Here is a 25,364-nt window from a genome sequence, read left to right on the forward strand (position 1 = left end):
CAAAAATCACTAAAGGCAAAATTAAGATCAAGATGACAGCTGGGGTGGGGGTGGGGAATGTTTTTCACTCCTACCACAGTTAAGGGCCTATTTCTTTGATATACAAAGAACTCAAATAAACCAATAAAATGACCAACAACTCAATGAAATGGACGAAAGATATGAACAAAAATCTCCTATAAGAGGCAATATGAGTAGCTTCTAAACATATGAGAAGACAACCAGGCTTCTTATAATAAGAGAAGTGAAATGAAATCTCTTCCGAATTCCATCTGCACCTGTCACGTAGGCAAAACTCTGCGAGTTTGATAGGATCTAGTGACGGCCCGCCCGGGCGTGGGAACCAGACATGCTCCTGTCACTGCTAATGAGCCGGTTGTCGTAGCCTCCGTGGAGGGCAGTGTGCAGTGTGGATGACAACACCACAAACACTGTCCCCAGCAGTTCTTCCTCTAGGATTTTGCTCCGCAGCTCTGTCTCAATACGACGAAAGCACGTGCTTGTTGTAGCTCATGGGTTTCAGCACCACTCGAAATGGGAAAAGATTGCAAACAACCTACAATTCCATCACGAAGGGATTGATTTCCTCATCAGTGGTGCATCGAGACAGCAGAATGCTATGCACCAGGAACAAAACAAAACAAAACAAAAAATCAAGGAAGTTCTTTACACAGTTTTTTATGTGAAAATATCTCTAAGGTTTATCGGTATGTGAAAAATGCCAAGTGCGGAACTGGGTCTGCCGCAGATTATTATTTGTGTGAAAACAGGAGGGAAGGCGTTGCTTGTATAGACAGAGGATTTCTCTGGCAGGAGGGTAAGACATTGATGAGATTGGTTTGCCTGCGGGTGGTGAACGGAATGAACCACGAGAATGAACTACGAGTAGGAGGAAGACTTTTTTAAATTAAAAAATTAAAAGGTAGTTTGTGATTTTTTTATTCAAAAAGATATATATATGTGGTGTCAGCTTTATGAATATCAGTAAAATGAATACCTATGAGTCCCGATTTAGAAATAGGTTATCGCTGTTTTGAAGCCCCTGTGTGCCTCTCCCTGATCCCATCCCCCTTCTCGTCCTCTCTTGCCACTCACTGTTTCTTCCTTCCTGTAAATGTGTCCCTTTGCATCTTTTCTGTAACCTACTGTAAACTTTTCTCCTTTTTCTATCTTCAGACACTCATGCTTGCTCTGCACCCCCAGTCCACAGTCACCCTTGCGTGTATCTCCAGCTCAACCCCTGTCATCTGTCGCCCCCATAGGAACAAACAAGCCTGATGTCGGGACAGGAGCCAGGAGAGCAGGTAGACCTCAAGGAACAGAAGGAGGAAAGCCTCGTGGAAGGGGAGCCGGAAGAGAAGGAGGCTCCCCCTTCTCCCAGTCTCATCCACCCCAATGATGTCCTCAAGATCCTGGAGGCCTTTGTCATGGGTCTGAAGAAACCCAAGTACGGTGCTGGAGGGTTTTCCTGAGGCCCAGGAGAGCAGGCTGGAACCTGGGCAGGAAGGAAAAGATGATGGGGGAGGGCTGGAGGAATCCGTGGGCACAAGTGATTTGCATTTCCTCATGCATCATTCATTCAGCGGTCAGTCACCGGGTCTGCTGTGTGTAGGTCGCACCTTGTCATCAGAACAATGGCCAGAATGCAACAAGGTGTCACGCTGCTCAGAGGAAGCAGTGGCAACCCCATCTGGCGTGTCCGTGAGGGCTTTAGATACCTAGACTGGGTTTTCTGAGGTGGATAAAGTGGGGGAAAGGGCATTTCAGGGTGTGACAGTGTGGGGAAAGGTGTGTTCGAGAATCATGACGGAGAGGTGTGGCTGCTGTCAGGGTGTTCCCTGGGAAGTGTGGCCGGTGGGTGGGGAGCCAGGCCAGATCTTGAACTGATGGGACTGGAGCCAGAGCATGGTCTTGAGGAGTGGGGCAGCCATGGGTAGGCCTTTTTTTTTTTTTTTTTTTTTTAAGATTTTATTTGTCAGAGAGAGAGAGAGATTGAGCACAAACAGGGAGAATGGCAGGCAGAGGGAGAAGCATGGAGTCTGGGATCATGACTTGAGCCGAAGGCTGACGCTTAACCCACTGGACCAGCCAGGCATCCCTAGGCTTGCATTGAAAGAACCCTTTGGTGGCAGGGAGGGAGGTGATGTTGGCTACAGGAGAGCAACTGAGGGCTTGTCCCGGCAGAGGTGATGATATCCTGGACCAAGGCTATCCTCGAGGGGAAGCCGAATTTTGAGGGGGGTTTGAGATGCGTTAGTGAAAAAAATGGGCAGGATGGAATGCCAGTGAGGTAAACTGGCTGAGAGAAGGGGGTGGATAGAACTCCAGTGATGCTGTCACAAAGGGGACAGTGGCACCAGGAATCGGGAATGTTGATGATAGTCACATGCCTTTTCTGGGAATCTGCCATAAACCGATAGGCTGGTGTAGGCGAGTGGGTAGGTGGGCGGTGGGAAAGTGAGAGTGTGAGGGGTGGGCGCTGAGGCTGGCACCACGTGGGGGCCCAGGGGTGCCAGGTGGAGACGAGGCCACTGTCACTCTCGACCTTCAGGGACTCTCAGGCACCAGTGAAGATGAAGTATGTGCGAGATAACTCGAAGGACTCGGAGTACTGGGAGGCCCTGACCACGGTTATCCCTGATGCCACGCAGAACCTCTGGGACGCCCTGTACACAGCCCTGGAGAAATACCAGTGAGTGCGCATGTCATTGCGCAGGAGAAGGAGGAGGCCAGGCAGTTGCTGGGGAAGGATCCCGCTTGCCAGGGCCACATTTGCCACGTCCCTGGCTTGGAGAGAAAAAGCTGCCTTTGGAGGGAAACCTCCTGCCAAAGGGGCCTGTGGTGTTGGGTGGCTGGCCCCCCGGCCCTGGGGTCCCATTCTGTTCCTGCCCGCCTGGTCCGTTCAGGGCAGGGAGGTGGGTGGGTGAGGCTTCTGGGCTCCTTTTCCACCTCTAACCACAACAGAAACCCAGAGATCCCGACCCCTCCTTGGCAGAGGACGGAAGAGGAGTCAATGAGCCTCTAACCTATTTTTCCACCCAAAGCCTCGTCCTGACCCAGAGGGCCAAGCTGCTGCTAGAGAACCGTTCCCTGGAGCAGCAGAACACCGAGCTCCAGATGCTGCTGCAACAGTATCTAGATTCCAAGGTGGGTGGCAGGGACCCTCCGAGGAGGGCAGGCAGGAGGCTGAGGGAGGCCGTGGGACTCTTCTTAGGAGATGAGTTTCTTCCCTCACCAGAGCAAGGGAGCATTGAGATGTGACATAAAATATGAACAGTCATGCCTCAGGTTGGGACAGAATTATCGGCCAATGGAGAGGACATTGCCCCAAGTCTCCTCCAGGTCGTCTGGGCTATAACAGGGCCCCTCTGATGCCACGGTCTTTGGTGCCAGCTGCTTGTTGGACCGTTCTCAGAGATAGGGCCAAAGCCCACCATAGTGTCACAGGCCACAGGGCCCTACCTTATGAAATTTCCCCTTTCTCGTACCCCCTCTGTGAAGTCGATAGGGCACAAGTGATTCTCCCAAAAAGGAGAATCAAAATCAGGAGACTCTGTGACATGCCCAGAGCCCTGGGCCCTTCCCACCCTGCTGGCCCAGGTTGTCGGGCCTGGGATATGATGTGGCTAGAAGACGCTCCAGCTGGGACAGATATTCCCTGGTCCCCACTCTTGATCACACCGGTGACTGTTGGGGCAACTTCCCCGTGGCCAGCGGGAGAAGGAATCTCACCGTCTCTGCTTCAAAGGGTAGAGTCCGTTCGTCACACAGTGGCTGGCTCTGCCACTGGTGCTGGCCAGGACAAGTCTTGACACACTGGGCTGAGGGCAGGTCCTCTGTCACTAGCTGTGTGTGGGAGAGGTGACTGAGGTGACTGAGGCCACAGCCACAAGCCCGGGAACTGGGAGTGTGGCCCTGCCATGGTTTCAGGCCCCAGGCCACACCTGAACGGAGGCTGTGGTAAGCCTTGATGTCGTGATGGCTTCTCGGCCAGTGACAGACCTCAGAGGGCTGTGTGGCCCACGCTTTCGTCCGTGCTGCTGCCCCAGGAGGGCGGGGAGGAGCAGGGAAGGGCAGGGCTAGACCGGGAGTGGGTTGCACAGGTGAGGGGCGGACGGAGGATTTGAGAGTGACTCAGAGCAGGAGGCTCAGAAGGTTACCAAAGGTTGTTAGCTGGCGGGAGCAGAAGCCAGACCAGAAGCCTCAGGACTTCTCCTCTGAAGGAAGGCAGCCTGGCGGCTTTCGCTGGTGTTCAGAAGCGCTTGGGGAGGAAATGCTTGCAGACACTTGGAGACTGAGGAGAGCCCATGGGTGCGAAGGAGGAGGGCCCTGGGAGAAGTGTAATGACCTTTCCGCTTTCGTTTCCAGATAAACTCTGAACTGCAAGTTCCACCAACTCAGGTGCTCCGGGTCCCCACGAAATAGAGCTGGGTCTCTGAAGGCTGCCGTGTCAGGCTGTATGCTGGGGCCAGGGCCGGGCCCAGAGCCGCCGCTGGCACGTTGCCCCCGAAGACCTGCCTGGGACCACTCTGAGTCTCCGGAGCTGCCGGGACAGGGTCCGGCGAACTAAGGCAACACGAGCCGGTACCCATATCCTGCCGTCACCATTAAAGTCTTTAAAAAGTTGTGGCTGAATCTCTTTGAAGAGCTCAGGTCCAGTGACATACTAGGCCACCTCAGACTGGGCCAGAACAGGCCGGTCACTGTGGGACTGGGCCTAGGCCAAGGGCCTGGGACCCCCTTCTCGCATCTGGGGGCAGTTGGTGTTTCTGACTGGAGGCTGGAACTTCGGGGGCTTTTGTGGGGTCTTTTTTATTTTTTTTAAGTAGGTTCCACGCCCAGTGTGGCGCTTGATGCAGGACTTGAACTCATGGCCCTGAGGTGGGACCTGAGCTGAGTTGGAGGCTTAAGCAACTGAGCCTCCCACGTGCCCTGGGCTCCTGTAGACTCTTCAGCCTTCACATTGTCCTTGGGCCTGCAGGACCCTTTTGGTGAGCTTTTGGGGTCCCTGGTTCTACCTGGTATAGTGTGAGGCTCTTCCCGTGGGCAGCCTGGGCAGGCGGCCCAGTGCCTTCAGCCCTTGAACCCTGGGCCATGAGACTATCCAGAGAGGAAGAGGTGGAGGGGTCCAGCTGGTGCTGAGTCTGCCAGCGTCAGAGGGCTCACCACCCTGTGCCCCGATTCTGGTCCCCCCACTTGGCCCAGTGATGGTCAGCTCAGTGTTTAATTCCTTTTATTAAGAGACAAACCACCACTCAAGAAAGGAACAACAGCCAACAGAAATCCAGCTCTCACTGCAAGCACCACCTCCTAGCCTGGCCTCCACGAGCTCCGGGCAGGGCGGGTGGGCACGGGGTGGGGTACCGGGGTTCACCCTCGCTGCGCCTCATCTAGGCTTCTGAGCACTGGACTGCGCAGAGGAAACTCTGGGAAGTGATTGAAACCCACAGGCAGGGCAGGGTGTGGCTCGTGAACCCACCACGGCAGCTCCCTGGGCAGCAGGAGGAGCCACTCCAGAGGGCCACAGGGCGGAAGCAGCTGCCTCCACCCCCTTGGCGGGACGGGTCTGGCCCACGAGTGCAGAACAGAGAGGGGTGGTGTGGCCTCGCTCACAGGATGCTGTGGGGGAGGGAGGGTGGTGCTTTTTGCTTATTCATTCTTTTCATAACTGGGGGCTAATTCTCAGTCAATTCCATTAAAGCTTTATTCCTCCCCTGGAAGGCCTGGGGGAAGGTCAGGGTGGCCATAGGGAGCCAAGGGTGCTTCAGCCAAGGAGGTATAGGACCGCACTCCTTCCCACCCCACAGGCGGGGACCAGATGGGTGGCCCAGGGCAAGCAGCAGGCCTCGGGTGGAGGTGGGATGATGAGAGGGGCAGGGTCACCAGCCCAGCAGCAGGCTTCTGGGACCTGAGGCCACAGGGGTGGACACTGGGCTCCCCAGGATGAGGAGGGGCAGAGGCTCGGCCCGGGAGAGGAGTGGCCAGGCAGGAGTGGCCGCCTGGCCGAGGGCTTCACGCCCCGAGGAGCTTCTTGACCATGTAGCCGGGGAGGCTGTAGAGGAAGAGCGCCAGCATGAGCAGCCCCAGCAGGGCCAGCACTATCTTGATGATGAGCCACTTGTAGCGCGTGCAGATGAGGTACTTGATGGACTTGAGGGGGTTGAGGAACCAGACGAAGGCGGTGTCAGGCCGGCTAGGGGTGGGGGGGGGACAGGTCATCAGGCAGTGGGTCTGCCCGGGGACACCCGGTGCCCTCAGTGCTTCTGGACCCCCACAGGCCCTGTCCCAGCCCTGGTCCCGAAAGCAGTGACTGGAGTCAGGGTTCATGCCCTTTCTAAGTACCAGTTTTGCTGCTTACAGGCTGGCGGTGGGTGGGGGGGATTCTCTGTGGGATCCCCTGGCACCTGGGCCCCTCCTATGGCTGAGACACTTTCCGGCAGTCCCAGCCGTCAACCTTCTCCCCCCACCCCTGACACTCGCTCAGTAGGGAAGGGGCCGCCACCGGGGCTGCTCCCTGTCTGAGCTCCGGGGCTGCCCCGCATGGTCTCTGGGAAACCAGCGTGTCTCAGCCTCACCCCCTTTCTGGGGAACATGAGCATCTGTCCCCACTGGGCCTCTGGGCTCTGAGGAGCCCCCGTAGGACGCCGACCACTCGTTTCCCCACCTCTCGCCCGGCCTCCCGGCCAAGAGGGCAGGCTAAACTTTCCCTTCTGCAGTCGGTGTTGCGACACAGTAGGTTTTATAGGAGGTGAGATAGAATATTCAAGTACTGAATAGGCTTTTTCAAACTCCTGTCCCAGTGACCCCCTGAGGACGCAGACTATGCTCTCCAGAGCCTTCGGGGCAGAGTGGGGCTCTGGTGCAGGGCACCTGGTTTCCTGGCCCCTGTCTGAGCCTCAGTTTCCTTACTTGCACAGCGGGGTTAAACTCGGACCCTGCCTCTGGGGCTGGCAAAGGGCAGGGAGAGACAGTGCACACGTAGGGCTAGGTGGCTAAACTGAGAGGCCGGGATGGAGAGCCTTCCTGGGCAGCACGGCCGGTTCCCTTAGGCTCTGGGTAGGGAGGTCCGAGCTGGTGGGAGCTAGTGAGGCCTTGCTGGCTAATTCTGGCCAAACCTTTCCCTGTCCCCTATCCACATGCCAACTGCTTTCTGCCAGTGGCACCGGGTTAGAGGCTGGCTGGCTGTCACCACAACAGGAAGCGGTGTCCTGCCCAGAACACCGAGCTGGCCATTTGAAAACTGGGCTGGGTCTTAGCTCTAATCTGCTCGGTGACCTTAGGCAAGTTGTTGGGCCTCTCTGGCCTAATACGCACTCATGGGCAGCAGTTGTTTTGGTTCCGAGAGCCTGTGGGACCGTGGGACGGCTTGGAAGTTGCCCTGTGTGTGTGTGTGTGTGCATGTGCGTGTGCGTGTACGTGTGTCATGCACTGCCGAGCTTGACAGCCCGGACTCCACAGAGAAAGAAGCTAGGAGTACCAGAGCCAGCAGGACAGGACGTCAGGCTCAGGCCCCAGGGCCTTCTCAGCCAAGCAACCTGGCACCAGGTAGAGGAAGAGGGCGAGGAGGGGGAGCAGCAGCGTGAGCTGCAGCAGTTGGAGGCCCAGCCCGCGGTGTGTGCGCCCCAGGACGGAGCCGGCAGACTTGCGAGGGTTCAAGAATCCTGAAGCGCAGGTCTGGCCGGCTGGAGCCTCAAGAGGGCAAGAGGGCAGAGGGAGCACGGAGCAAGGGCACAGGGGGCGAAGGCTCAGGCTGTGGCCGGGCCTTGCTACAGGGGGTGGGGGGGGTGGGGGGTGGGGGCTGAGCTGAGTGTGGGCACTTCTGGGTGCCTCCCCGCCATCAGGGCTGCTGGGGACCCCACACCCCACCGCTGCAGCTGCTAGCTTCTGGCAAAAACTAGGAAGAGCATTTTACTCTGAGAAATGGGGCCTTCTCTGGGAGAGGTGCCGCTTTCCTGCAAAGGTAGCCTGTGCTTTGGTTCAGAGGGAGAGGTGGATTGTGGGGGGGCGGGGAAGCAGAAAGGGGAGCCCAGAGAGGGATAGAGAGCACAGAGGTGCTTGCTTAGCGAGAGCAAGAAGACAAAGTTCCAGCACCTCCTTCCTATTCCTGTGGCCCCAAGGACCGCGTTGGGGGTGCGGGAGCAGGCAGTGCACTCACTTGGGTTTCTCTAGGGGGTCAGGTTCATTGCGGGCCAGGCCCACAGGATTCTTCTCTGCCTCCTCGGCTGTCAGCAGATGCAACTCTGCCTCCACCTTGCCCTGCAGAAAGGAACAGAAGGATCCCAGTGCCCAGGAGGGGTGCTGGGCCCTCAGCACCCTAGCCAGGCCCAGCCCTGCCCTCTGCCCAAGCCGCAGTGGTCCGCACCGTGAGCTCGAACTCGTCATTCTCATTGCGGGCCAGGAGGGGCCACCAGCCTTTGACACGCTTCTGCTTGAAGATGGAAACCAGGGGCACGTCCACCTCCCCTGTGGCCATCTCCATGGTGCACTGCTTGGCCGTCTTCGCACCCCGGGGAAACCGGTTCAGGTCCAGCTCGATGGCCCCTACGGCAGCCTCAGAGTCAGCTCTGATGGGCCGGGTTGGGTTGACCCTCCCCAGGGTGGGTTCCCCTTACCTCAGCCTCCTCCTCCCCACCCGCTCCGTTCCCCAGCCCTGCACCCAGGAAGTCATCCGCGGAGAAGTGGTCGGCGTCCCAGATCTGCAGGGTGAGCCTTGCGGGGATCTTGTACTCTGTCTCATCCCAGGAGAACATGGACTCCTTCTTGGAGATGATGATCTTTTCCTCAGCAGCCAGGTAGTCGAAGGGGAACAGGTAGCGCCAGTTGAAGTTGCCCTCGCCAGTGAGGGAGTGATAGTGGACATCTGTGTCCTGCTTGTCCTCCTGCTGGCCCTTCAGCCACCTGCCCGGTGTCATCGGCTTCAGACCTGTGGCGCCCGCAGGGAGCCCCCTCCCTCTTCTCCTGTCTCCCAGGAAGATGGGCTCACCCAGCCCAGCGTGCCTCCCAACCCACCTCTGCCGCCCCAGCCAGGGACCCTCTCACCCACCCCCGCACAAAAATGTCACTGGACTTCTCCCCAGTGAAGAAGTCGTCGTCCTCCAGGACCACCTCGTCTGTGTTCCACACGATGACCCGGAGCTCGTACCTGGGCAGGGGAGAGGCTGGCTTGCAGTCCGGGGCTGCCGGCTGCCCCAGGGTCTTGGATGTAGATGGGGCAGGTAACCGAGGGGAGTTCTGGGGACTCGGGGTGAGCATGGGTCTGGGCCAGGTTGGGGTGGAGAGAGCTGATTCAGGGAAGGGGGTGAGGAGGGGGAGTGGAGAGGACAGGGGGATGGTGGGGCCCTGGATGACGGAGAGAGGGTCACCAGCCAGCATGGCTGCTGTGAAGAGACCTCTAGGGGAAGCCTGTCTGGCTGGCCCGCCGGGCCGAGAGCACTTTGGCGCACACTCCTGGATGGAGGCTGGCCCAGGGCCAGGAGGGGCAGGGGTGACTGCTGGGCTCTTGAGCATGATCCCGGTCTCCAGAGGCCGGAAGACATCCAGTTCTAACACAAGTGCATATTGAAGCCCAGAAGCTGGCAGTGGACACCCATGCAATCTGGTTTCCTTCATGTCCTTGTCCCCAAAGAGGATTTTTTCCCCTTGAAGTATAATTGTCATTGCAAATTGGTGGTTACATTTCAGCCATTAGGAGAGCGGTTGAGTCACCCCCTCCATGTCACTTGGAGTGTGGCTCTCCCTGGAGTTACGTCATACCTTGACTATAAGTCCCAGGTGACACAGCGGGGTGACATGTCCCCTAGTGGCCGGCCTGGGAATAGCATCCTCGTGACCTCACACCTGGAGGCTATTCCCGGCAGAATTTGCTCTATAACTGGCAGGACCCAGGGCAAAATGGAAATGTGGGGCCCCTTTTAAAAAATTAAGAATTTAAATATCACCATCTTGAAATAAGCATGGGGCCCCTCTGAGTGCGGGGCCTGTGCTACTTCCCCACCCGCTGCAGTCAGCCCTGGTTCCAGGCACCGAGGATGTCAGAACTGGCAGCAACTCCATCCTGCCATTTTACAGATGGCAAAACTGAGGACCAGGCATGCAACGTGACCTGGCCAGGGTCAAGTGGGAGAGGCAGGCAGTTTGGCCTCCCTCCTGCATATCTCCTCAGCGGGGGTTTTAAATAAAACCTGGGAGAGCTTAGTGACAGCCTGGAGTGGGGACAATACACGGAGCAGGCTCGAGGGTGGTGGCCGCTGTGAGGATGGCAATCCACTGGAGGGTGCCATCGAGGGCGCATCGCCTCTCAGACTCTGGGACTGCACCCAGGGGTGTGGCTCTGCCTTGGTCAAGAGGGCCCACCCAGGGCCAGCCCCACTGAGGGCTCCAGGGGTTGCTCTGTTCCCCCTCCCCCATCAGGCCACAGGGGAAGCACCACTGACTAAGATGATGTGGGTGATCTGAGCCTGGGGCCCCTACAGAAGGGAAGGCTGTGGAGGGGTGGAGAGGGGTGAGGATGGGAAGGAAGTAGGTGCTGGGTTGCAGAAGCTCACTTCTTGGGCTTCCGGGGGGAGATGTCCAGAGGTGTCCCGGGGGCCGGCATGTCCATGGGGAACATGTCCACCCACAGCTCCAGGCGGCCCTGCGGAGGAGGGGGGCGTGGCTGATCTCCCCACGGGCTACCCCTGCCCAGGAAGGCCAGCTCTCTCCTCTGCCACCCCCCACTCCACCCCGCAATCTGTGTTCCCTCAGGACCCAGTTCCTCCATTTTCATCCTGAGATGCCTTAATTCCTACCACATCACCAATAGCCAATCCCAGCTTCTAGGGGAGGCAGTCCAGGGCTGCCCCGGAGCCCACGTGACTCTCGCTCAAAGCAAACACTCCCAGCCCTGGAGTCACTGTGAGGGGTTGTGGTGGGGAAGTGCCTGCCAGATTTTTGGGGATGTGGCGACCAGTATGAGGATTCTACAGACTCCGGTTGGGACTCCCCAATCCTAGATACCAAAGAACCTCAGATCTTGGCCCGCGAGGGTCACCTGCTCGATGCCTGGCTTGTCAGGGTTGAGCAGTGGCCGAGTCTCCACGTGTTCGGGCACCAGGCGGCAGCCCACACGGGGGATGTCCTCCCAGTGCCTCAGGGCACACAGCGCCACGTGCTCCTCTGTGGGCTTCCTCTGACCTGTGGGTGCGGGTGGGTCGGCTGCACACGGCCTCAGCAGAACAAGAGACCTGCCCTGGGCTAGACTCAGGGGCACAGAGAGGCCCCGGAACCATCACCTGGCCATCTTATCTCCTTTTTACTGTTGGGGAAACTGAGGCACAGGGGAAGAACTGGCTTGCCCAACGTCTCAGCTGCCCCTTAAGGCCTAGGGAGTCCTGTGTTCTGGGGTTTGCTCTGGCTGGGAAAGCTGACCAGAGACTCCTCCTGGGCTGTGAGGGTGGGAAGGGCAGGAATCCACTTCCTGGCCCAGCACCCCGAAGGTGGCCAGCAGTATTTCTTCAGCACACATGGCTCCCTATTCTCTGGGAGGTGCCGCATGGGCAAAGGAGGGGCTCGGAGTCAGATCTGAGCCCACACCTCACTCTGCTTCTGAAGAGCCATGTGACCTCGGGCAAGTCACTGTAACACTTTGGGTTTTAGTGTCCTCAGCTGCAGAATGGAGAGAACCTTCCTACCCGCCAAGAATTCTGAGAGGGAGAGGGAAGACAAGTGGGTAGGTGCTATGTAGGATGAGAGGGCAGAGGCTGGGCAGACAGGAGTGGGACTCTAGGCTGATAGGCAGAGGGTCTAAGGAGACCCCAGTCTAGGCTTCAAGGTCCTGCCACAGGGAAGTGTGGGTTCCTCTTGCCCTCTGACTGCCCTCCCCCTTCCCGTGGCTGTGCCCAGAGCCCCGTTACCATTCTCATCCTCGATCTCGGAGGGCCCAGTGAAGACACGGTTGGACACCTTCACTCTCCCGGGGGGCCCAAAGTGGGGGCCGTCCACTTTGCCCTCCTTGCAGAGGCGGGTCAGGATCTGGCTGGGCTTCATGGGGTCCCGCCAGATATTGTAGCCATGTCTGTGGGAGGGGACACACGGGCTTTGTGGGGGCTCAGGGTGTGGCTGGGCCCATCCCCAGGTGGTAACGGTCTCCAGCCAGTTCTTTTAAGGCGGCTGCTGCCCCTTGTCAGCAAGTGGGCCCCACCTGAGACACCAGGGCTGCTGGAGGCTGATGTCTCTGACCCCAGGCTCCATGGTGTCCCAAGGATGGGCTTTCAGCCTCCCCCAGTGCAGCCCAACCCATTCCCCAACTGTGCCCTCTCCTCTGGTACTTTGAAGACTCCCACGAGGACCCTGATAACCAGAGAGCTGAAGGATATGAACAGAGTCATGCAGCCTGTCAGTGGCAGAGACTGGCCAGTCCCCAGTGGACTCTGCGGGGCAGTGCCTCCTCTCCTCCCAGCCTGGGGTTCTCTCCTTGCCCTGCCTCCTCTGTCCTGGACTCCTCTGGCTCTCCCCTTGTCTTAGAATCTGTGGTCTGTCCAGAGCCTGTAGGGAAGCCGCCCTGGCCCGGTACAGAAACCATTCTAGAGCCACCTTCCCAAATCACAATCCCTGATCTTGTCTTCAGGGTCAAGGCCAGCACGTGTGCCCAGACCCGCCCCACGCACATGGAGTAGGTCTGGGCGATGCCGCAGGTGGCGCGGTGCTTGCTGTAGAAGCGGTTCTCCAGGTCGATCTTGGTTTCCCCAATGAGGTCGTCGGTGCCTACCAGATCCCAATCATACACGGCCACCGTCAGCATGGATTCCATGGGGAAGGAGGCCTCGATGTCGAAGGACCTGGCAGGGTGGGGGGTTGGAAGAGCTGAAGGTCAGGGGTGGGGTAGGGTGGGTGGGGCTGGGGCTGGGGAAGCTGGGGTAAGGTTGGGGGGTGCACGTGGGACACAAGGAGCCTTACTTTCCAAAGACAGGGTTGAGCTGCTTGGAGATATAGTTCTCCTTGTCCCGGATGTCTGTCTTGCCCAGCCGGATGGCGATGTAGGGGTCAGCTTTGCCATTGATATCTGCGGGGTGCAGGTCCGTGGCCTGGGATGGGGGAGGGGTGCTCCTGCTCATACAGCCTCCCCACATACCCTGCTCATCTTCCAGTGCCCTCACCCCTTCCTTGATAGTCCCATGATGGCAAAGGGTGGGAGCACTGGACCAGAGACAGGAGCCTTGCCGTGAGATCCTGGGCAAGTCACTGCCTGTCTCAGGTCTTGGCTTCCTTCTCCATAAAAGGTGGGAACTAGGGGCGCCTGGATGGCTCAGTCTGTTAAGCATCTCCCCTTGGCTCAGGTCATGATCTCAGGGTCCAGGGATGGAGCCCCGTGTCCTGCTCTCTGCTCATCGGGGATTCAGCTTCTCCCTCTCCCTCTGCCCCCTCCCCCCACACATTCTCTCTCTCTCTCTCAAATAAATAAATAAAATCCCAAAAAAGGAAAAGGTGGCAACTAGACCAGATGACCTTCCTGGTGTCTCCCAGCTGGGGTGGTCACTTAGCAGCTGCTCAAGTTCCCCCTGGGAAGAGGGACTTGGGAGACAATGGGGAGAGAATCTGAGGGGAGTCTTACCCTGACCACATAGACTCGGACCAGCACATTGATGGGGTCATTGCTGGGGATGCCCTGGAACATGCCGTAGGTGGGGTCGTAGCCGGCTTCCCGGGACACGTCCTCCGGGAGTGGCACTTTGTACACGCACAGGGAGCCCTGGGGCAAAGCAAGGCGTCAGGGTGCAGTTCCCACAGGCACAGGGTGGCATTCAAAACTGCAGTAGGGTCTGCACCCTACTGCTCTGGGCCTTAACCCTTTAGCTGCTGGATCAGACAGAAGTTCGGGGTTCTGGAGGGAGCGCCCAGGGCAATGTTGAGGGTGGGGGGCTAGGGGCAGATGCTCTTTTTTTTTTTTTTTTTTTTAAATCAGCATAGAAATACTTTCATACTTTGCCAGTCAGTGTAGCTGAGAGTTCCACCTGATGGTCAGCCCTGGGCTCGGGGTTTGGGGAGCGGATAAGAGCTGGCCAGGGAGGGGGTCGGCTCAGGGTTCAGGGCCTGGACACATGTCCTTTGCCTGACCTTGAACCGGCCCACGATGCGCTCCTCCTCAGTGGAACCATCCTCGTCATCTCCTGTCTTGCCCCGCAACAGGTTGAAAGTATGCAGCCAGTCCTCAAAGTTATCAAACTCGGACTCCAGTTCCTTGGGGTACACCTGAGCCGGGTTGGGCCACCGGTGGGACAAGGCGTGACCACGTGGCCTCTGGCTTGCCCCATCTGCCACGTCCTGCCCCAGGCAGGACCCCACGCCCCTTCCTGGGTCTGCTCCCCAAACCTCACCTTGAGCTCATCAATCTTGGGTTTCTTCTTCTCAGGGGCCTCAGAGCCCTGGCTGGCGCCGGGGCTCTGGGTTCTCTTTTTCTTCTCTTCCTTTACTGCCTTTGCCTTCTCCTTGCCCTTCATCGGCCCCTTCAGGCCTGGCCAGAACCAGAAAAGGAGGCCCTGGTCAGTTTGGGGCAGAATTGACGGAGCGGGAGGTTCTGGGTGAGAGACCCAGACCCGCTGCTAATTTACTTTGCTGATTTATTTGACTTCTCAGGGCTCTGTGTACTCATCTGTAAACCGCAGACAATGCCTCCCGGCATACCTGCCTCACATGGGTGCAGGACACCCAGAAAGCCATGCTGGGACCTTGTACAGACTGCTGTCAGGTCCTCTGGCAGAGGACAGCAGGGAAGGAGCATGGGTCTTGAGTCAGGAGGCCTGAGTAGCACAGCAAGGGGCCAGTTCACTCTCTTCTCTGGCCCCAAGCTACCTGTTTGTCACATTAAGAGGACGGATCTCTATTAGCATTTCCCAAACTTCATTCAGGGGAACACCAGCTGTAGATGTTGTTGGAATGTTTTAGAAGAAAGGGTACATTATGGTCAGATAAGCTGGGGAAATATTTTATATTGTATCTTCCACTTAGAGACTTACTATAATATCTGTATATTAAAGGCACTGGGAAGTCCTGTGCCGAAAGACCTGTTTAATCCATTTAACCAAAGAATGCTCTTTTCCCTCTGGAATACCCATTAACAGAGTTCCATGGAAAGGTCTGGAAAATGCTGGAGCTTTGAGCTCCCTTCCAGCTCTGATGTCCTGTGGCTCTAAGTGTCTGTTCAGCACGGTGGCTGCTGAATGGGTTTGAGCACAGGCCACCCTAGATGAGGGCCTACGCCTGCTCCTGGTGCCCAGGCTGGTGGCTTGTGGCTGCTGCAGCTGTGTGGGCCTCTGGGAGGGGAAAGAGAAGCCACTGGTGTGGCGGGCGGGGGAGCCAGCCCTTGGGGGAACAGGATGGGAGGGAGAGACCCACGTCCCAGGCTTACCCTCAGTGTTGTCTACCTCCTCCTTCTCCTCCAAGTCAATGCCTGAGACCTCTTGCTGTCGAAGTTGCTACCAAAAGAAAGAGGAGGGAAGGTGGGCTCCCTGGGGAGGGGTCTTTTGATCCCACACTGTGGTCTCACCAGTCTTAAATACTTAGAAACAGAAAAGTGTTTGGTGTACCTGAGTGGCTCAGTCAGTTAGGCATCTGTCTTCAACTCAGGTCAGGATCTCGGGGTCCTGGGATTGAGCCCCGTGTCTGACTCCCTGCTCCCCGCCCACTGAGGGCCTGCTTCTCCCTCTGCCCTGCCCCCTCCTGGCTTGTGATCTCTTTCTCAAATAAATAAATAACATCTTAAAAAACGAGAAACAGTGGGAGGGAGACAAACCATAAGTGACTCTTAATCTCACAAAACAAACTGAGGGTTGATGGGGGGAGGGGGGTTGGGAAGGGGGGTGGGGTTATGGACATTGGGGAGGGATATGCTATGGTGAGTGCTGTGAAGTGTGTAAACCTGGCGATTCACAGACCTGTACCCCTGGGGATAAAAATATATGTTTATAAAAAATAAAATTAAAAAAAACCCTGAGAGATGCAATTGAAATTTATGTATTTGGTAGATAAATTGAGATATTTTTATATGGAAACATACGTTTCCTTCGTCTTTTCTAAGAAAGATGCAGAAAGGAGAATCTTTTGCAATTGCAATTGCAATTTTTATATTATTAATTAAAATAATATCTGTATATTTATTAAGTGCTTACTATGTACATTATAGATTCCTTATAGATGCCTTTAGATAATGTAAATTTTCACAAACACGGAAAAAAAAAAAAACGAGAAACAGGAACAGTGTCCCACTGGGTTTCAAGCTCATCACATGCTCTGTGTAAGTGGGTTAAAAAAAGTTTATGATGTGTACAATAGGACTATAGTCAGGAGTTTATGATTCTTTGCATTGTGTATCATCTAAAAATAAAATGCCCTTTAATGTTGATTCTTAGTGTTATTATTATTTTTTTAATGTAGAAAAGTATAACTGAATCAGAAAATGTGTTTTATGTGCCTTCCCACAGTCCACCCCACCTGCTGGAAAACGAAATCACGGGGGTTCGACCAAGGCGCCCCCTGGTGGCAGCCTGTGCATATTACAGGAGTAGAGACAAGGAGACCACACACAGCCCCTTGGAGCTCCAGCCTGGCCCGCTTGAATCCAGCAGGTGATGGTGGGAGAAGGTACCACTAGGTGACCCCCAGTGATCTGCCCTCCTGCCGTTTAGAAGTTTTTCTGGACACACAGGCATGTAGTCAGGGATTACATTTCCCAGCCTCCCTTGCAGCTAAGTATGGCTACAGGGACTAGATTCCAGACAACGTGAATGGAAGGGATATGTGCAAACTCCGGGTTGGGCCCTTAAGAGGAAAGGAGTGTGCTTCCTCTTCTTCTCTTTACCTCTTCCTGTGCTCTGGTATTAGGACCCGAGGGTGAGCCATCTCTAACCACACAGATGCAGGGGCTTTACACTTGCTGCCATTATGTCCCCCTACCAGCCTAATGCCACTCTCGGAGATATTATGGGAGAAAGAAAGAAGCTTCTGTCTTCTTCACACCAATCTAACTCGCTACATACAGTAGCTTAGCCAACTAACCTAACAGTGGACAGTCAACCCCACACACAGCCTGGGTCACAGAAGTGGCCTGGGGAGAGAGGGTGGCTGGATCAGCTCAGGTCCTACCAAGGAAGCACACCACAGGCACACGTCCCTCCTGGCTGGTTGGTCAGTCAGGGAGTGCCCTGAGCTGGGTAGGCGGGGTGGAGAGAGACAAAGGAGGAAGAGGAGAGATGCACTTTCTGGACCGTGCAATCAGCCTTGGCAGGCGGAAGCCGTGTGCACACAGTGGGGAAAGAACATTCCACAGTCACAGGGACAGAGATGTGGAGAGCAAAGCAGTATGAACGGATGCAAGTCCTAACGGATGCAAATCATTGTTCCCTTTTGGCCTCTGAGAACATGTTTCTCCTCTTCCTCAAAGGTCACCTTCCCCTTGAAGCCTCCTCTGACTCCTCCAGGCACTGATCTGCCTTTGTCATCACCCTGTACTGTATCAGCCAACATGTCCATGAGGGCTCCTTAGGCTAGGTATGGGCCTTGGCTCCCACACTACCTAGGATGGTGTCTGACTCATCATATATACTGAGGAGATGTTTGTGGTATAAATGAGTGAAGACAAGGGAAAACCTAGCCAGGGAAGGTAGGCCATCTTGGAAAAGGCGGGTCCTGAGCTAGTACGTCAAGGATGTGAGACAAGTCTGTTCCAAGCTCGGGTTAATGCAGTGTGAGAACTGGCTCTGGTGGGGGATGGGTAAGAAGCTGGCTAGGAGGGGATGATGTGGACTTGGGGTCAGCTCCCGTAGCCCTGTTCTTCCTTGGCTCCCCAGCCCAGGCTCGAGGACTTACCTCCTTCATGGTATCAATGGAGGCAAAGTACTTGGACCACCAGTCCAGCATGCTCTCATCTGGCTCCTCCTCCTCTGGCTCTTCTGAGCTGCCCTTTTTCTTCTTTTTCTTCTTCTCCTTCTCCTCGTCAGCCTGGAAGGTTGGCCGTGTCCAGAGTCCTGCCTACAGCCCTGCTCCCTGGCCATTCTCTGAGCCCCAGACCATCCAAGGGTCCCCCATCCCTTCTATTTACTTCTGGGAAGCCCTAGACTCCGTGAGGCTCCTGGGGGCCACCACTGTCAAAGGGGCTGGGCTTGGAGGAGGATGCCAGGGCCCAGACAGGATCATGACTTCCCAATTCTAGCCACTGGCCAAGGCACTCCTGGCACTCAGAGGTTTTCCTGCCTGAATAGTTCTCTCCCTCTGCCTCTGTGGAGGGGTGTGCTGGCCCCAAGCATCCAGGGGCTGAGGAGTGGCTCAGTCCCAGATGTGGGGCCCCCTGGCCTGATGCCCTATGCCACTGTAGGATTCTATCTCCTCAGAGCCCCCAGATGGCCCCACACTCACCACATCCACCTTGATGACAGCATCCGAAGTCTGCAGAAGGGAACCAAGGAGATGGGACAGAATTAGCCATCAGGGGCCTGAGTGACAGGCAGGTGCCCCATCAGGAGAGAGGAGAAGGATGAGAGCTGAGAGGGGGCTCACTGTGTGAGCCCCTGTGCTCTGTGGGCTCAGCCCTGAAAAGGGCACGCTGTCTGTTGAGCCTGCGAAAGTCCTGCTTCACAAACATTTCAACCCAAACCTTTGAGGGTGCTGGTCCTCCGCCCTGGCTGCGTGTTGGGCTCACAGGGACCTCACACAAACCATCCGTGCCAGGTCTCTGCTGAGTCCAAAGGTGGGGATGGGGCACCTGCATGGTTGTGACTCCCCAGATGTCTCCTATGGGCATTTGGGTTTGGACAGGGAGGCTGACCCGTATGCAGTGGGAGTTTGGTCATGTTGGCTAGACAAGGTCAATTCCAGCTCTACTCCCCCACTCACCAGGGCAAGAGCCTTACAAATGCAGCAGATGCGTGTACAACCGCACAGTTGTGAAAACACCCCACCAGAGCCCAGGGCCTGGGTAGTGATGGGGAAGCTCAGGTTCATACTGGTCTCTATGTCACTGATGATCTGAAATGAGGGGGCTCTCTCCCGGCCCCAGAAGGATTCCTGAGGGAGGAGTTTTGGAGGATGGATGCTGAGAGGGCACGGGATCTTCAGCCCTGGAGCAGAGAGCTTTCCGGGCAGTGCCCCCCTCCCCTGAGAACCGTGCCCACTGCTAACTCAGCCAGCTGCCTGGGATCCTCTGGTGTCCAGGACTTGTGGGCCCAGGGTAGGTCATTCAGACCAAGCTCAGACCTCAGAAGCTAGAAGGTGCCTCGGGCTGTGTGAAGGACTTGAGGTCAAGAATGGAGTGGAGAGGATGCGGTCAGGAGGAAGCCCACATCTGGCCTCTCAGGGCCTCCTTCCCACCTGCCCCTGAAGACACCCTCTCTGCATCGAAACCCCAGATGACAGGGTTCTCTCTGGCAGACAAATGGCCCCAGTCCCCCTAACTGAGAGGAATAAGGAGCTTTCACCTGGAAATCCTTGCCCAGCTCGGGCCTAGGGAGGGTGGTTTGTGAATGGCCAGGATGAAAAGCCAGGGAGCTCTGGAAGGGACACTGGTATTCATGCAAAGAACCTACTGTCTATGGGGGTGTTTGTTGGAGAAAAACAATCCCAGGCTATTCCCTCAGATGGTTACTGTCTCTCTGTCTCTCATCCACGCACACCCCACGCCCGTCACATGCACACGCTCACGCACACTGTGGCCCACGTGGAGTGAACGGTCTTGCTTTCCAGGACGGAGCGAGGATGGACGGCTTGCACACGTAGCCAAGGTCAGCCCTCGACCACGAGTGCCATGGCTGTGTACCAAAGGAGGCCGCCCTGCTCCTGAGAAGCGTCACCCGGGCCCCGCTAGCGTGGGACTGACCCCGTGCGCCTTACCGCGTCCAGCTTCACCATGGTCTCCAGCTTCTTGATGGGTGCCTCTGGCTCCATGTTCACCACGACCTCCCCTGTGGGGTGAGAGGAGGGGCCCCCATTGCACAGCACACGGCCGTCCCGGAGGAGCCTGGCTGGATAGAGAGATGGCCAGACAGGCAGACAGACAAGGAGGAACAGGGATGACAGGGAGAGTCAGAGGTGGCTGGAAGACCCAGAGGTCTGAAGCCGATTCTGGAGCATTCTGAGGCTAGAGGGAGGGACAGGGCAGTTGAGAGAGAAAAGACAGGCCTAAGGAGAGGGAGAACGTGAGCCAGAGAGAAGGGTGAGCTGCTGTGGGGGGAAACAGTGGAGGCGGGGCCGGGAGGGAGACTGGAAGGGAGGCTGGGGTCTCATCCATAAACCAGCAGAGGAAGCCACCTGCCCTTAGGCCCTTGAAGAGCGTGTCTGGCTCTGGCCCTCTCTAGCTCTCGAGTGATGGGCAGCCAAAGGTAGCCTGGCCCCCAGAGGGGGCCACAGCCCCGCACCCACCGCCCACTCGGGGATATCTGGCATAGCCTAGACAGTAGGCAGGAGCTCTTCCTCAGGGCTGAGCGGAGCCAGGCCTGGGCCCCGGGACGTGGCCGTACCCGTGGTGTTCCAGCTGGGGGCTGAGCGGTCTGGGGGTCTGAAGATGAAGCGCCGGAGAGAGCTGACGGCGTGGGAGCCCACCAGGGTATAGCGGCCGAAGGCCCGGCAGTCCACCACCCGGATGTTCAGGGGCGGGTGCAGCAGCTCGTTCTCTGGGAGGTCCTGGGGCGGGGTTGAGCAAGGGCAGCCTGGGCTTAGTGGGGGGCCTGGAGCGGCTGCTCCCAGCCACACTGGCCACACCCCGCTCGGCATGGCTCTGCCCTGGGGCCTGCACCCACCACTTCAAACCACTTGACGAGGGTGTTGAAGTTGGGGTTCTTCTTGTAATTGTGGATCAGGGACGACTGCACCCCCTTTCCTGCACACTCGATGTCTACCCGTGGCCGGTCCACCTGGGCCAGGTTTACCCGCTTCAGGTCTCGCAGGCCCCAGAAGAGCACCTGGGTGGGTGGATAGGGGAGTCCCGTGGTCAGTGGGGCCGGTGGAAGGTGGGCTGGGCCACCTGAGGACAAGCTAGGCTGGGGGGTGTGGAGGAGGAGGCAGCAAGTCAGGAGGAGCAGGGCCGGGAGAGCTGATGAGAGGCGGGCATCCGAAAGGGGCTCTAGGGTATGGGTGGGCGTGGGGGCACAGACAGGAGGGCAGGGGAAGGTCCTGGAATGACGCAATGTGACTCAGTGTGGAACGGGAAAGGCGCCTGGCTCGGCCGCTGGCTCTGGGTGTGACTTTGGATGAGTCACTTCCCTTCCGAGGTCCCCGGTCTCCTTGTCTGAAAAGCGAGGAGCGGCCTGAGGTTGCCGAAGACCTCTGGATACCCCCAGTGTGATGTGTGCACGTGAGCCTTGACGGGAAGACAGTGAAAGGGGCAAGGAAGCCAAAAGGGCAGGGCCTGTCCGGGGCAGGGTCTGGAGGACACTCATGGAGCCCTCACAAACCTCGATTCGGTATTTGCTGAGCACAGGCCGGATGCCCATGGGCACAGGCATGATGGGACCGCGGTCCATGTCCATGGGGCCGTTGATGGGTGGCAGGTCCGCCCTCCCCGCTGGCCCAATCTGGGGAACGGGAGCCAGAGTGTCACGCTCTCCTTTCCCATGGGTTAGTTGTCAGGTGCTATGGGGAGACAGGGAAGGCCAAGGCCCCAGGCCCCCAAGAACCACGCCCCAGCTGGGGTCAAACTGGCCTCCCAGCAGGACGGGGAGGAGAGCAGCCTCTGACCCCTGGCCCTGGGCCTGTAGCCCCACCTGCAGCAGCTCGAAGGCAGCCAGCAGGTCTCCGGCCGTGGCGTTGCCGCGGTAGATCTGGTAGTACTCGAGCTGTGGTGGGAAGCGGGGTGGGCAGTACCCCTCGTCCGCCATCTTCACCAGGGGCTTGGCGAAGGTCCGGCCCATGAAGTCGGCTTTGCCCTGGTATGACGAATAACCAAGGTGGCCTCCCAGCCCTTGAGTTCACCGTGCATGTTCACACCTGAGGTCTCCTTCAGTCCTCACCATAGTCCCTGGAGCTAAGGGGCAGGTGTGATCCCTCCATTTTGTAGTTGGGGATAACTGAGGCTTGGGGCCTGCCACAGACTTGCTCAGGGCTGTGCCGGCAGCGAATGGCAGGTGTAGGACTCAGGGCTAGCCGTGAGATCTTCCAGAGTCCAGAGTGCTCAGGGTATCTGGGTAGCTGGAGGGGTGTGTCCCCAGCGCTGCAGGGGGTCACCTCCATCCTTCCCTTCTACCGCCCAGAGCTCCCATGGAGAGCTGTGAGGCTGCCACGGACTGAGGGAGGTGTGGGCAGGGGGCTGAGGGGCTCAGGGGTGTGGGGAGGCTGATGACAGCAGGAAGTGACAGCCTATGTCCCGATGACTCTGGGCCTGAGCTGGGTCTGCCTGTGGCGGGAGCGGGTGGGGGACACTTGGCCCAGCTCTTTCCAGAGATCCCAGAGGCTCCTGGCATTGGGAAGGGGACAGGCTGCAGTGACAGGGCAGGAGACATCTGGATCTGCTGGAGGGGCTGGTCAGCAGCCCCCCACTCCCAGCTTCCCAGCTGGCACCCTGGCTGAGGAGCTAGGGGGCTGGGCGGGGGGAGGTGTGGAGTGCTCCCTGATGCCCAAGTCCGCCCATACCATGGTGTCCTGGTCGTAGATCTCGATGACAATGATGGGGGGGTCATCCCGCAACTCCTGGGCTTCACCGTACAGCTCCAGGTTGTCGAACACCAGCATCTGGTCCCAGGTGGGGCACAGGGTCTCATTCAGGACCTGCAGCGCGGGGCGGGGGGAGGTGGTGTGTGGGCAGGTACACGAGCAGGAGTCACCCCAAGTCACAGAGGCTTCCGGAGACTCCAGAGACAAGAGTGTCATGCCTCCTGGTTCTTCCCGAAAGCTTCAAGTGAAGGCAGACGTGAGGTTGCTCCTGGGCCCCCCACACCCACCTGTCTCCCCTTCCTCCTGTGTTGAAACTAAGCACAGTTAAAGCCTTTAACAGGGTGGCGGGGGTCCATAGCTATCCGCACTGCTGTCCCCTAAGGATGTGGGTTGCTGGCCAATCTGTTTTCTGGTTCCCCCACACTCAGGAGCCTTCCAGGACTCCTCCCTCCTCCCGTGGGCCCTCACCTCCGTGCACTGACTCTGGTTGATGAAGAAGACGCGGGCAAAGGGGTCTGAGAGGCCGCTGCTGTCGGCGGCAAAGAGGCTGCGAGCCTGGTACATGTGGACTCGGAGCTGGAAGGCCTGCTTCTCTGTGGGGAGAGCAGGCTGAGGCTCCCTGTACCCAGAGGCCCCTCCAGCGCCCTCCCGGAGTGAGGGCTGACAGCCAGCCGGGTCCCCTCACTCACTGGTGTAGACCAGGCCGATGGGTGGGAAGGAGTGCAGGCCCAGGCCCTGGGTGGCCTTGACCTCCTCGAAGCCGCAGGGCAGGCCGCACAGGAAGTCTCTGCGCTGCTTGCTGAGGCCTAGCCACAGGTAGAGCTCCAACTTGGCCTGCACTGTCCAGCCCGCTGAGCCGAAGCCCCGCTTGCCAGGCAGCTGCGGGTGAGGGAGCATCAGCCCATGGGGAAAGGAAGGGGCGAGGGCCTGGGCCGGGCTGCCTGCCCCTGCCCCTCCACAGCCACCCCACTGGGCTGGGGAGCGGGGGGAGGGAAGAGAGCCCAGGGAGATGGGCCCATCGAAGCCGTCTGGCCCCCTTCCCCCTCTTCCTATTCTCTCCCCCCACCCCTTCTCCGGGCACCTGCTACTTGAGGGCTCCACCCCTTCAGGCCAGGAGGTGTAGGCTTTGGAAGAAGGCGGATGCAAACCCGGGCCCCCAGCCCCGCCCCCAGCCCCGCCCCACCCCCAAGTCTCGTCCCGTTTTCTGGCACCTTGAGGAAGAGCGTCTTGACCTTGGCGCAGTCCTTGCCCAGCTCCTCCTCGACCATGGAGAAGAGCAGGTCCTTGGAGGGCACCCGGGCATAGGCCACGCGCTTGTTGTTGCTCAACATCCAGATGAAGACATCGGGGATGCTGTGCTGGGGCTGGGGCCAGGCGGGGCAGGGCTGCTCAGCGAGGGCATGGCCAGGGCCAGCGCTGCCCCACTGACCCTCAGGGCCTCTGCTGGGGTGGTGCCAGGCCTGGGCCTGCCGAGGGAAGGGCCCCAGGGCTGGGTCTTCCTTCACCTCCCACGAGACAGGAGGAAGGGTTCATTCGCCTCTGTCCCCCAAGGTCTGTCAGAGGGGGTGCGTGGACACGGGGGGAGCCTCTAGCTGGTGCTAGGGCAAGCCCCTCCCCATGCCAGTCACTCGGGTCTGGGGGCACACCTCGTCTGCCAGGAAGCGCAGCTTCTGCAGGAAATTCTGACAGAGTCTCAGCTTGTCCCGCACCGTGTGTCTCTTCACCTGTGCCCGCAGGGTCTTGGCCTGCTGTCCCATGCTCTCCTGCAGGGGGGCAGGGGGGCGTGGGAGAGGAGCTGAGGCGGTGCCGCCCAACTGAGGGGGCTGGCCTGGTGGCTGTGACCCCAGAGACAGATGTTCCCCCACCTCAGGTACCCTCCCCTGAAGCCCTGTGTGGTCCAGCATGTCCTCACCAGCTCCCGCATGCAGGACTTGAGACGCTCCCGGTCCAGCCTGGTGCGGGAGGCGTGGCCCTGGTCTTTGTCAGCAAGGGACAGGAAGCGGCTGGGGGACCAGGGGAGCAGCGCTCAGCTCAGCGGAGCCCACCACCCCCCAACCCCCGCAGCAGGCCTGCGCACACCTCCTTCCCTGCCCAGCCCCCTGCTTCCAGCCCCTCTCGCCCCACCCCTTCTTCTCACTAGCAGCCATAGCTGAGCTCCTCCAGGACGCCCCGCAGACGGCGCTCGGGGTAGGACTTCTCTGTCTTGATCATCTCCTGCACGTCGTTTAGGCCTTCTTCCTGTGGGCCAGAAGGGGGGGTGCATGCTGAGCCCCAGACCCCAACCCGAGCTTCCCCAATGTCTCCCGCCATTCATCAGGGCTAGAGACCTGGGACCCCTGACCAGAGCCAGGCCCCCTCCTCCCAGGTCCTGCCACCATATAGAAACCATGAGTTCTCCAGGTTCTGTTTCTTTCAGAAGGAAGAAGCCACCTCTGGGCTGTGGGGCTGTGGTCCCGGTGGACTCGCTGGGGCTGGGCAGAAGTCAAGGCTGGATGGGGGTGGGGTGCGATGCCGGCCAGAGACAGAGGGGCTGGCCAGCCTCCTCCAGAGAACACCAGGACAGGATGGGCCAGGATTCCCAGACTCCACTTCAGGTAGCCCTCACCCGCCCTGCCCCACTCCTGGGACACGGGAGCAGGGACAGGACCCGAGGTCGTGCTGGGGCTATTCCTGCAGTCCTCACCCCCAGTCCCCTACCCCCCCCCCATGGCAAGCTGCTGGGCAGACTGCCTAGTGTGTTCAGGGGAAGCTTCCAA

General features: G+C 58.3%; 2 protein-coding genes across 5 annotated transcripts in view; one reads left to right on the top strand and one right to left on the bottom strand.

The window, feature by feature from the left end:
* DRC1 (dynein regulatory complex subunit 1) overlaps positions 1-4,627 on the top strand; it is a 42,127-nt gene extending 37,500 nt beyond the window's left edge. For both annotated transcript variants that reach the window (XM_047746686.1, XM_047746687.1), the window contains 4 exons: positions 1,263-1,447; positions 2,552-2,692; positions 3,045-3,147; positions 4,369-4,627. In XM_047746686.1, the coding sequence (XP_047602642.1) occupies positions 1,263-1,447; positions 2,552-2,692; positions 3,045-3,147; positions 4,369-4,425 (486 nt within the window). In that variant the 3' untranslated portion in view covers positions 4,426-4,627. The remainder of the gene's footprint in view (positions 1-1,262; positions 1,448-2,551; positions 2,693-3,044; positions 3,148-4,368) is intronic.
* Positions 4,628-5,878: 1,251 nt separating this feature from the next.
* Positions 5,879-25,364, bottom strand: part of OTOF (otoferlin) — a 93,402-nt gene continuing 73,916 nt past the window's right edge. For 2 of the 3 annotated variants that reach the window (XM_047747041.1, XM_047747039.1), the window contains 28 exons: positions 24,746-24,846; positions 24,521-24,611; positions 24,255-24,371; positions 23,820-23,972; positions 23,298-23,487; positions 23,077-23,201; positions 22,588-22,722; positions 21,723-21,884; positions 21,414-21,533; positions 20,760-20,921; positions 20,481-20,643; positions 19,855-19,925; positions 18,385-18,414; positions 17,839-17,970; positions 15,383-15,449; positions 14,352-14,488; positions 14,092-14,226; positions 13,589-13,726; positions 12,934-13,061; positions 12,645-12,815; positions 11,892-12,052; positions 11,030-11,172; positions 10,545-10,633; positions 9,044-9,142; positions 8,657-8,898; positions 8,363-8,541; positions 8,156-8,256; positions 5,879-6,193 (listed from right to left, as the gene is read on the bottom strand). In XM_047747041.1, coding sequence (XP_047602997.1) covers positions 6,013-6,193; positions 8,156-8,256; positions 8,363-8,541; positions 8,657-8,898; positions 9,044-9,142; positions 10,545-10,633; positions 11,030-11,172; positions 11,892-12,052; positions 12,645-12,815; positions 12,934-13,061; positions 13,589-13,726; positions 14,092-14,226; positions 14,352-14,488; positions 15,383-15,449; positions 17,839-17,970; positions 18,385-18,414; positions 19,855-19,925; positions 20,481-20,643; positions 20,760-20,921; positions 21,414-21,533; positions 21,723-21,884; positions 22,588-22,722; positions 23,077-23,201; positions 23,298-23,487; positions 23,820-23,972; positions 24,255-24,371; positions 24,521-24,611; positions 24,746-24,846 — 3,723 coding nt within the window. In that variant the 3' untranslated portion in view covers positions 5,879-6,012. Of the gene's footprint in view, positions 6,194-8,155; positions 8,257-8,362; positions 8,542-8,656; positions 8,899-9,043; positions 9,143-10,544; positions 10,634-11,029; positions 11,173-11,891; positions 12,053-12,644; positions 12,816-12,933; positions 13,062-13,588; positions 13,727-14,091; positions 14,227-14,351; positions 14,489-15,382; positions 15,450-17,838; positions 17,971-18,384; positions 18,415-19,854; positions 19,986-20,480; positions 20,644-20,759; positions 20,922-21,413; positions 21,534-21,722; positions 21,885-22,587; positions 22,723-23,076; positions 23,202-23,297; positions 23,488-23,819; positions 23,973-24,254; positions 24,372-24,520; positions 24,612-24,745; positions 24,847-25,364 lie in introns of all 3 variants that reach the window. The other variant, XM_047747038.1, reaches the window with a different exon arrangement.

The sequence above is a fragment of the Lutra lutra genome, chromosome 9 (genome assembly GCF_902655055.1).
Source record: "Lutra lutra chromosome 9, mLutLut1.2, whole genome shotgun sequence".
NCBI lineage: Eukaryota > Metazoa > Chordata > Mammalia > Carnivora > Mustelidae > Lutra > Lutra lutra.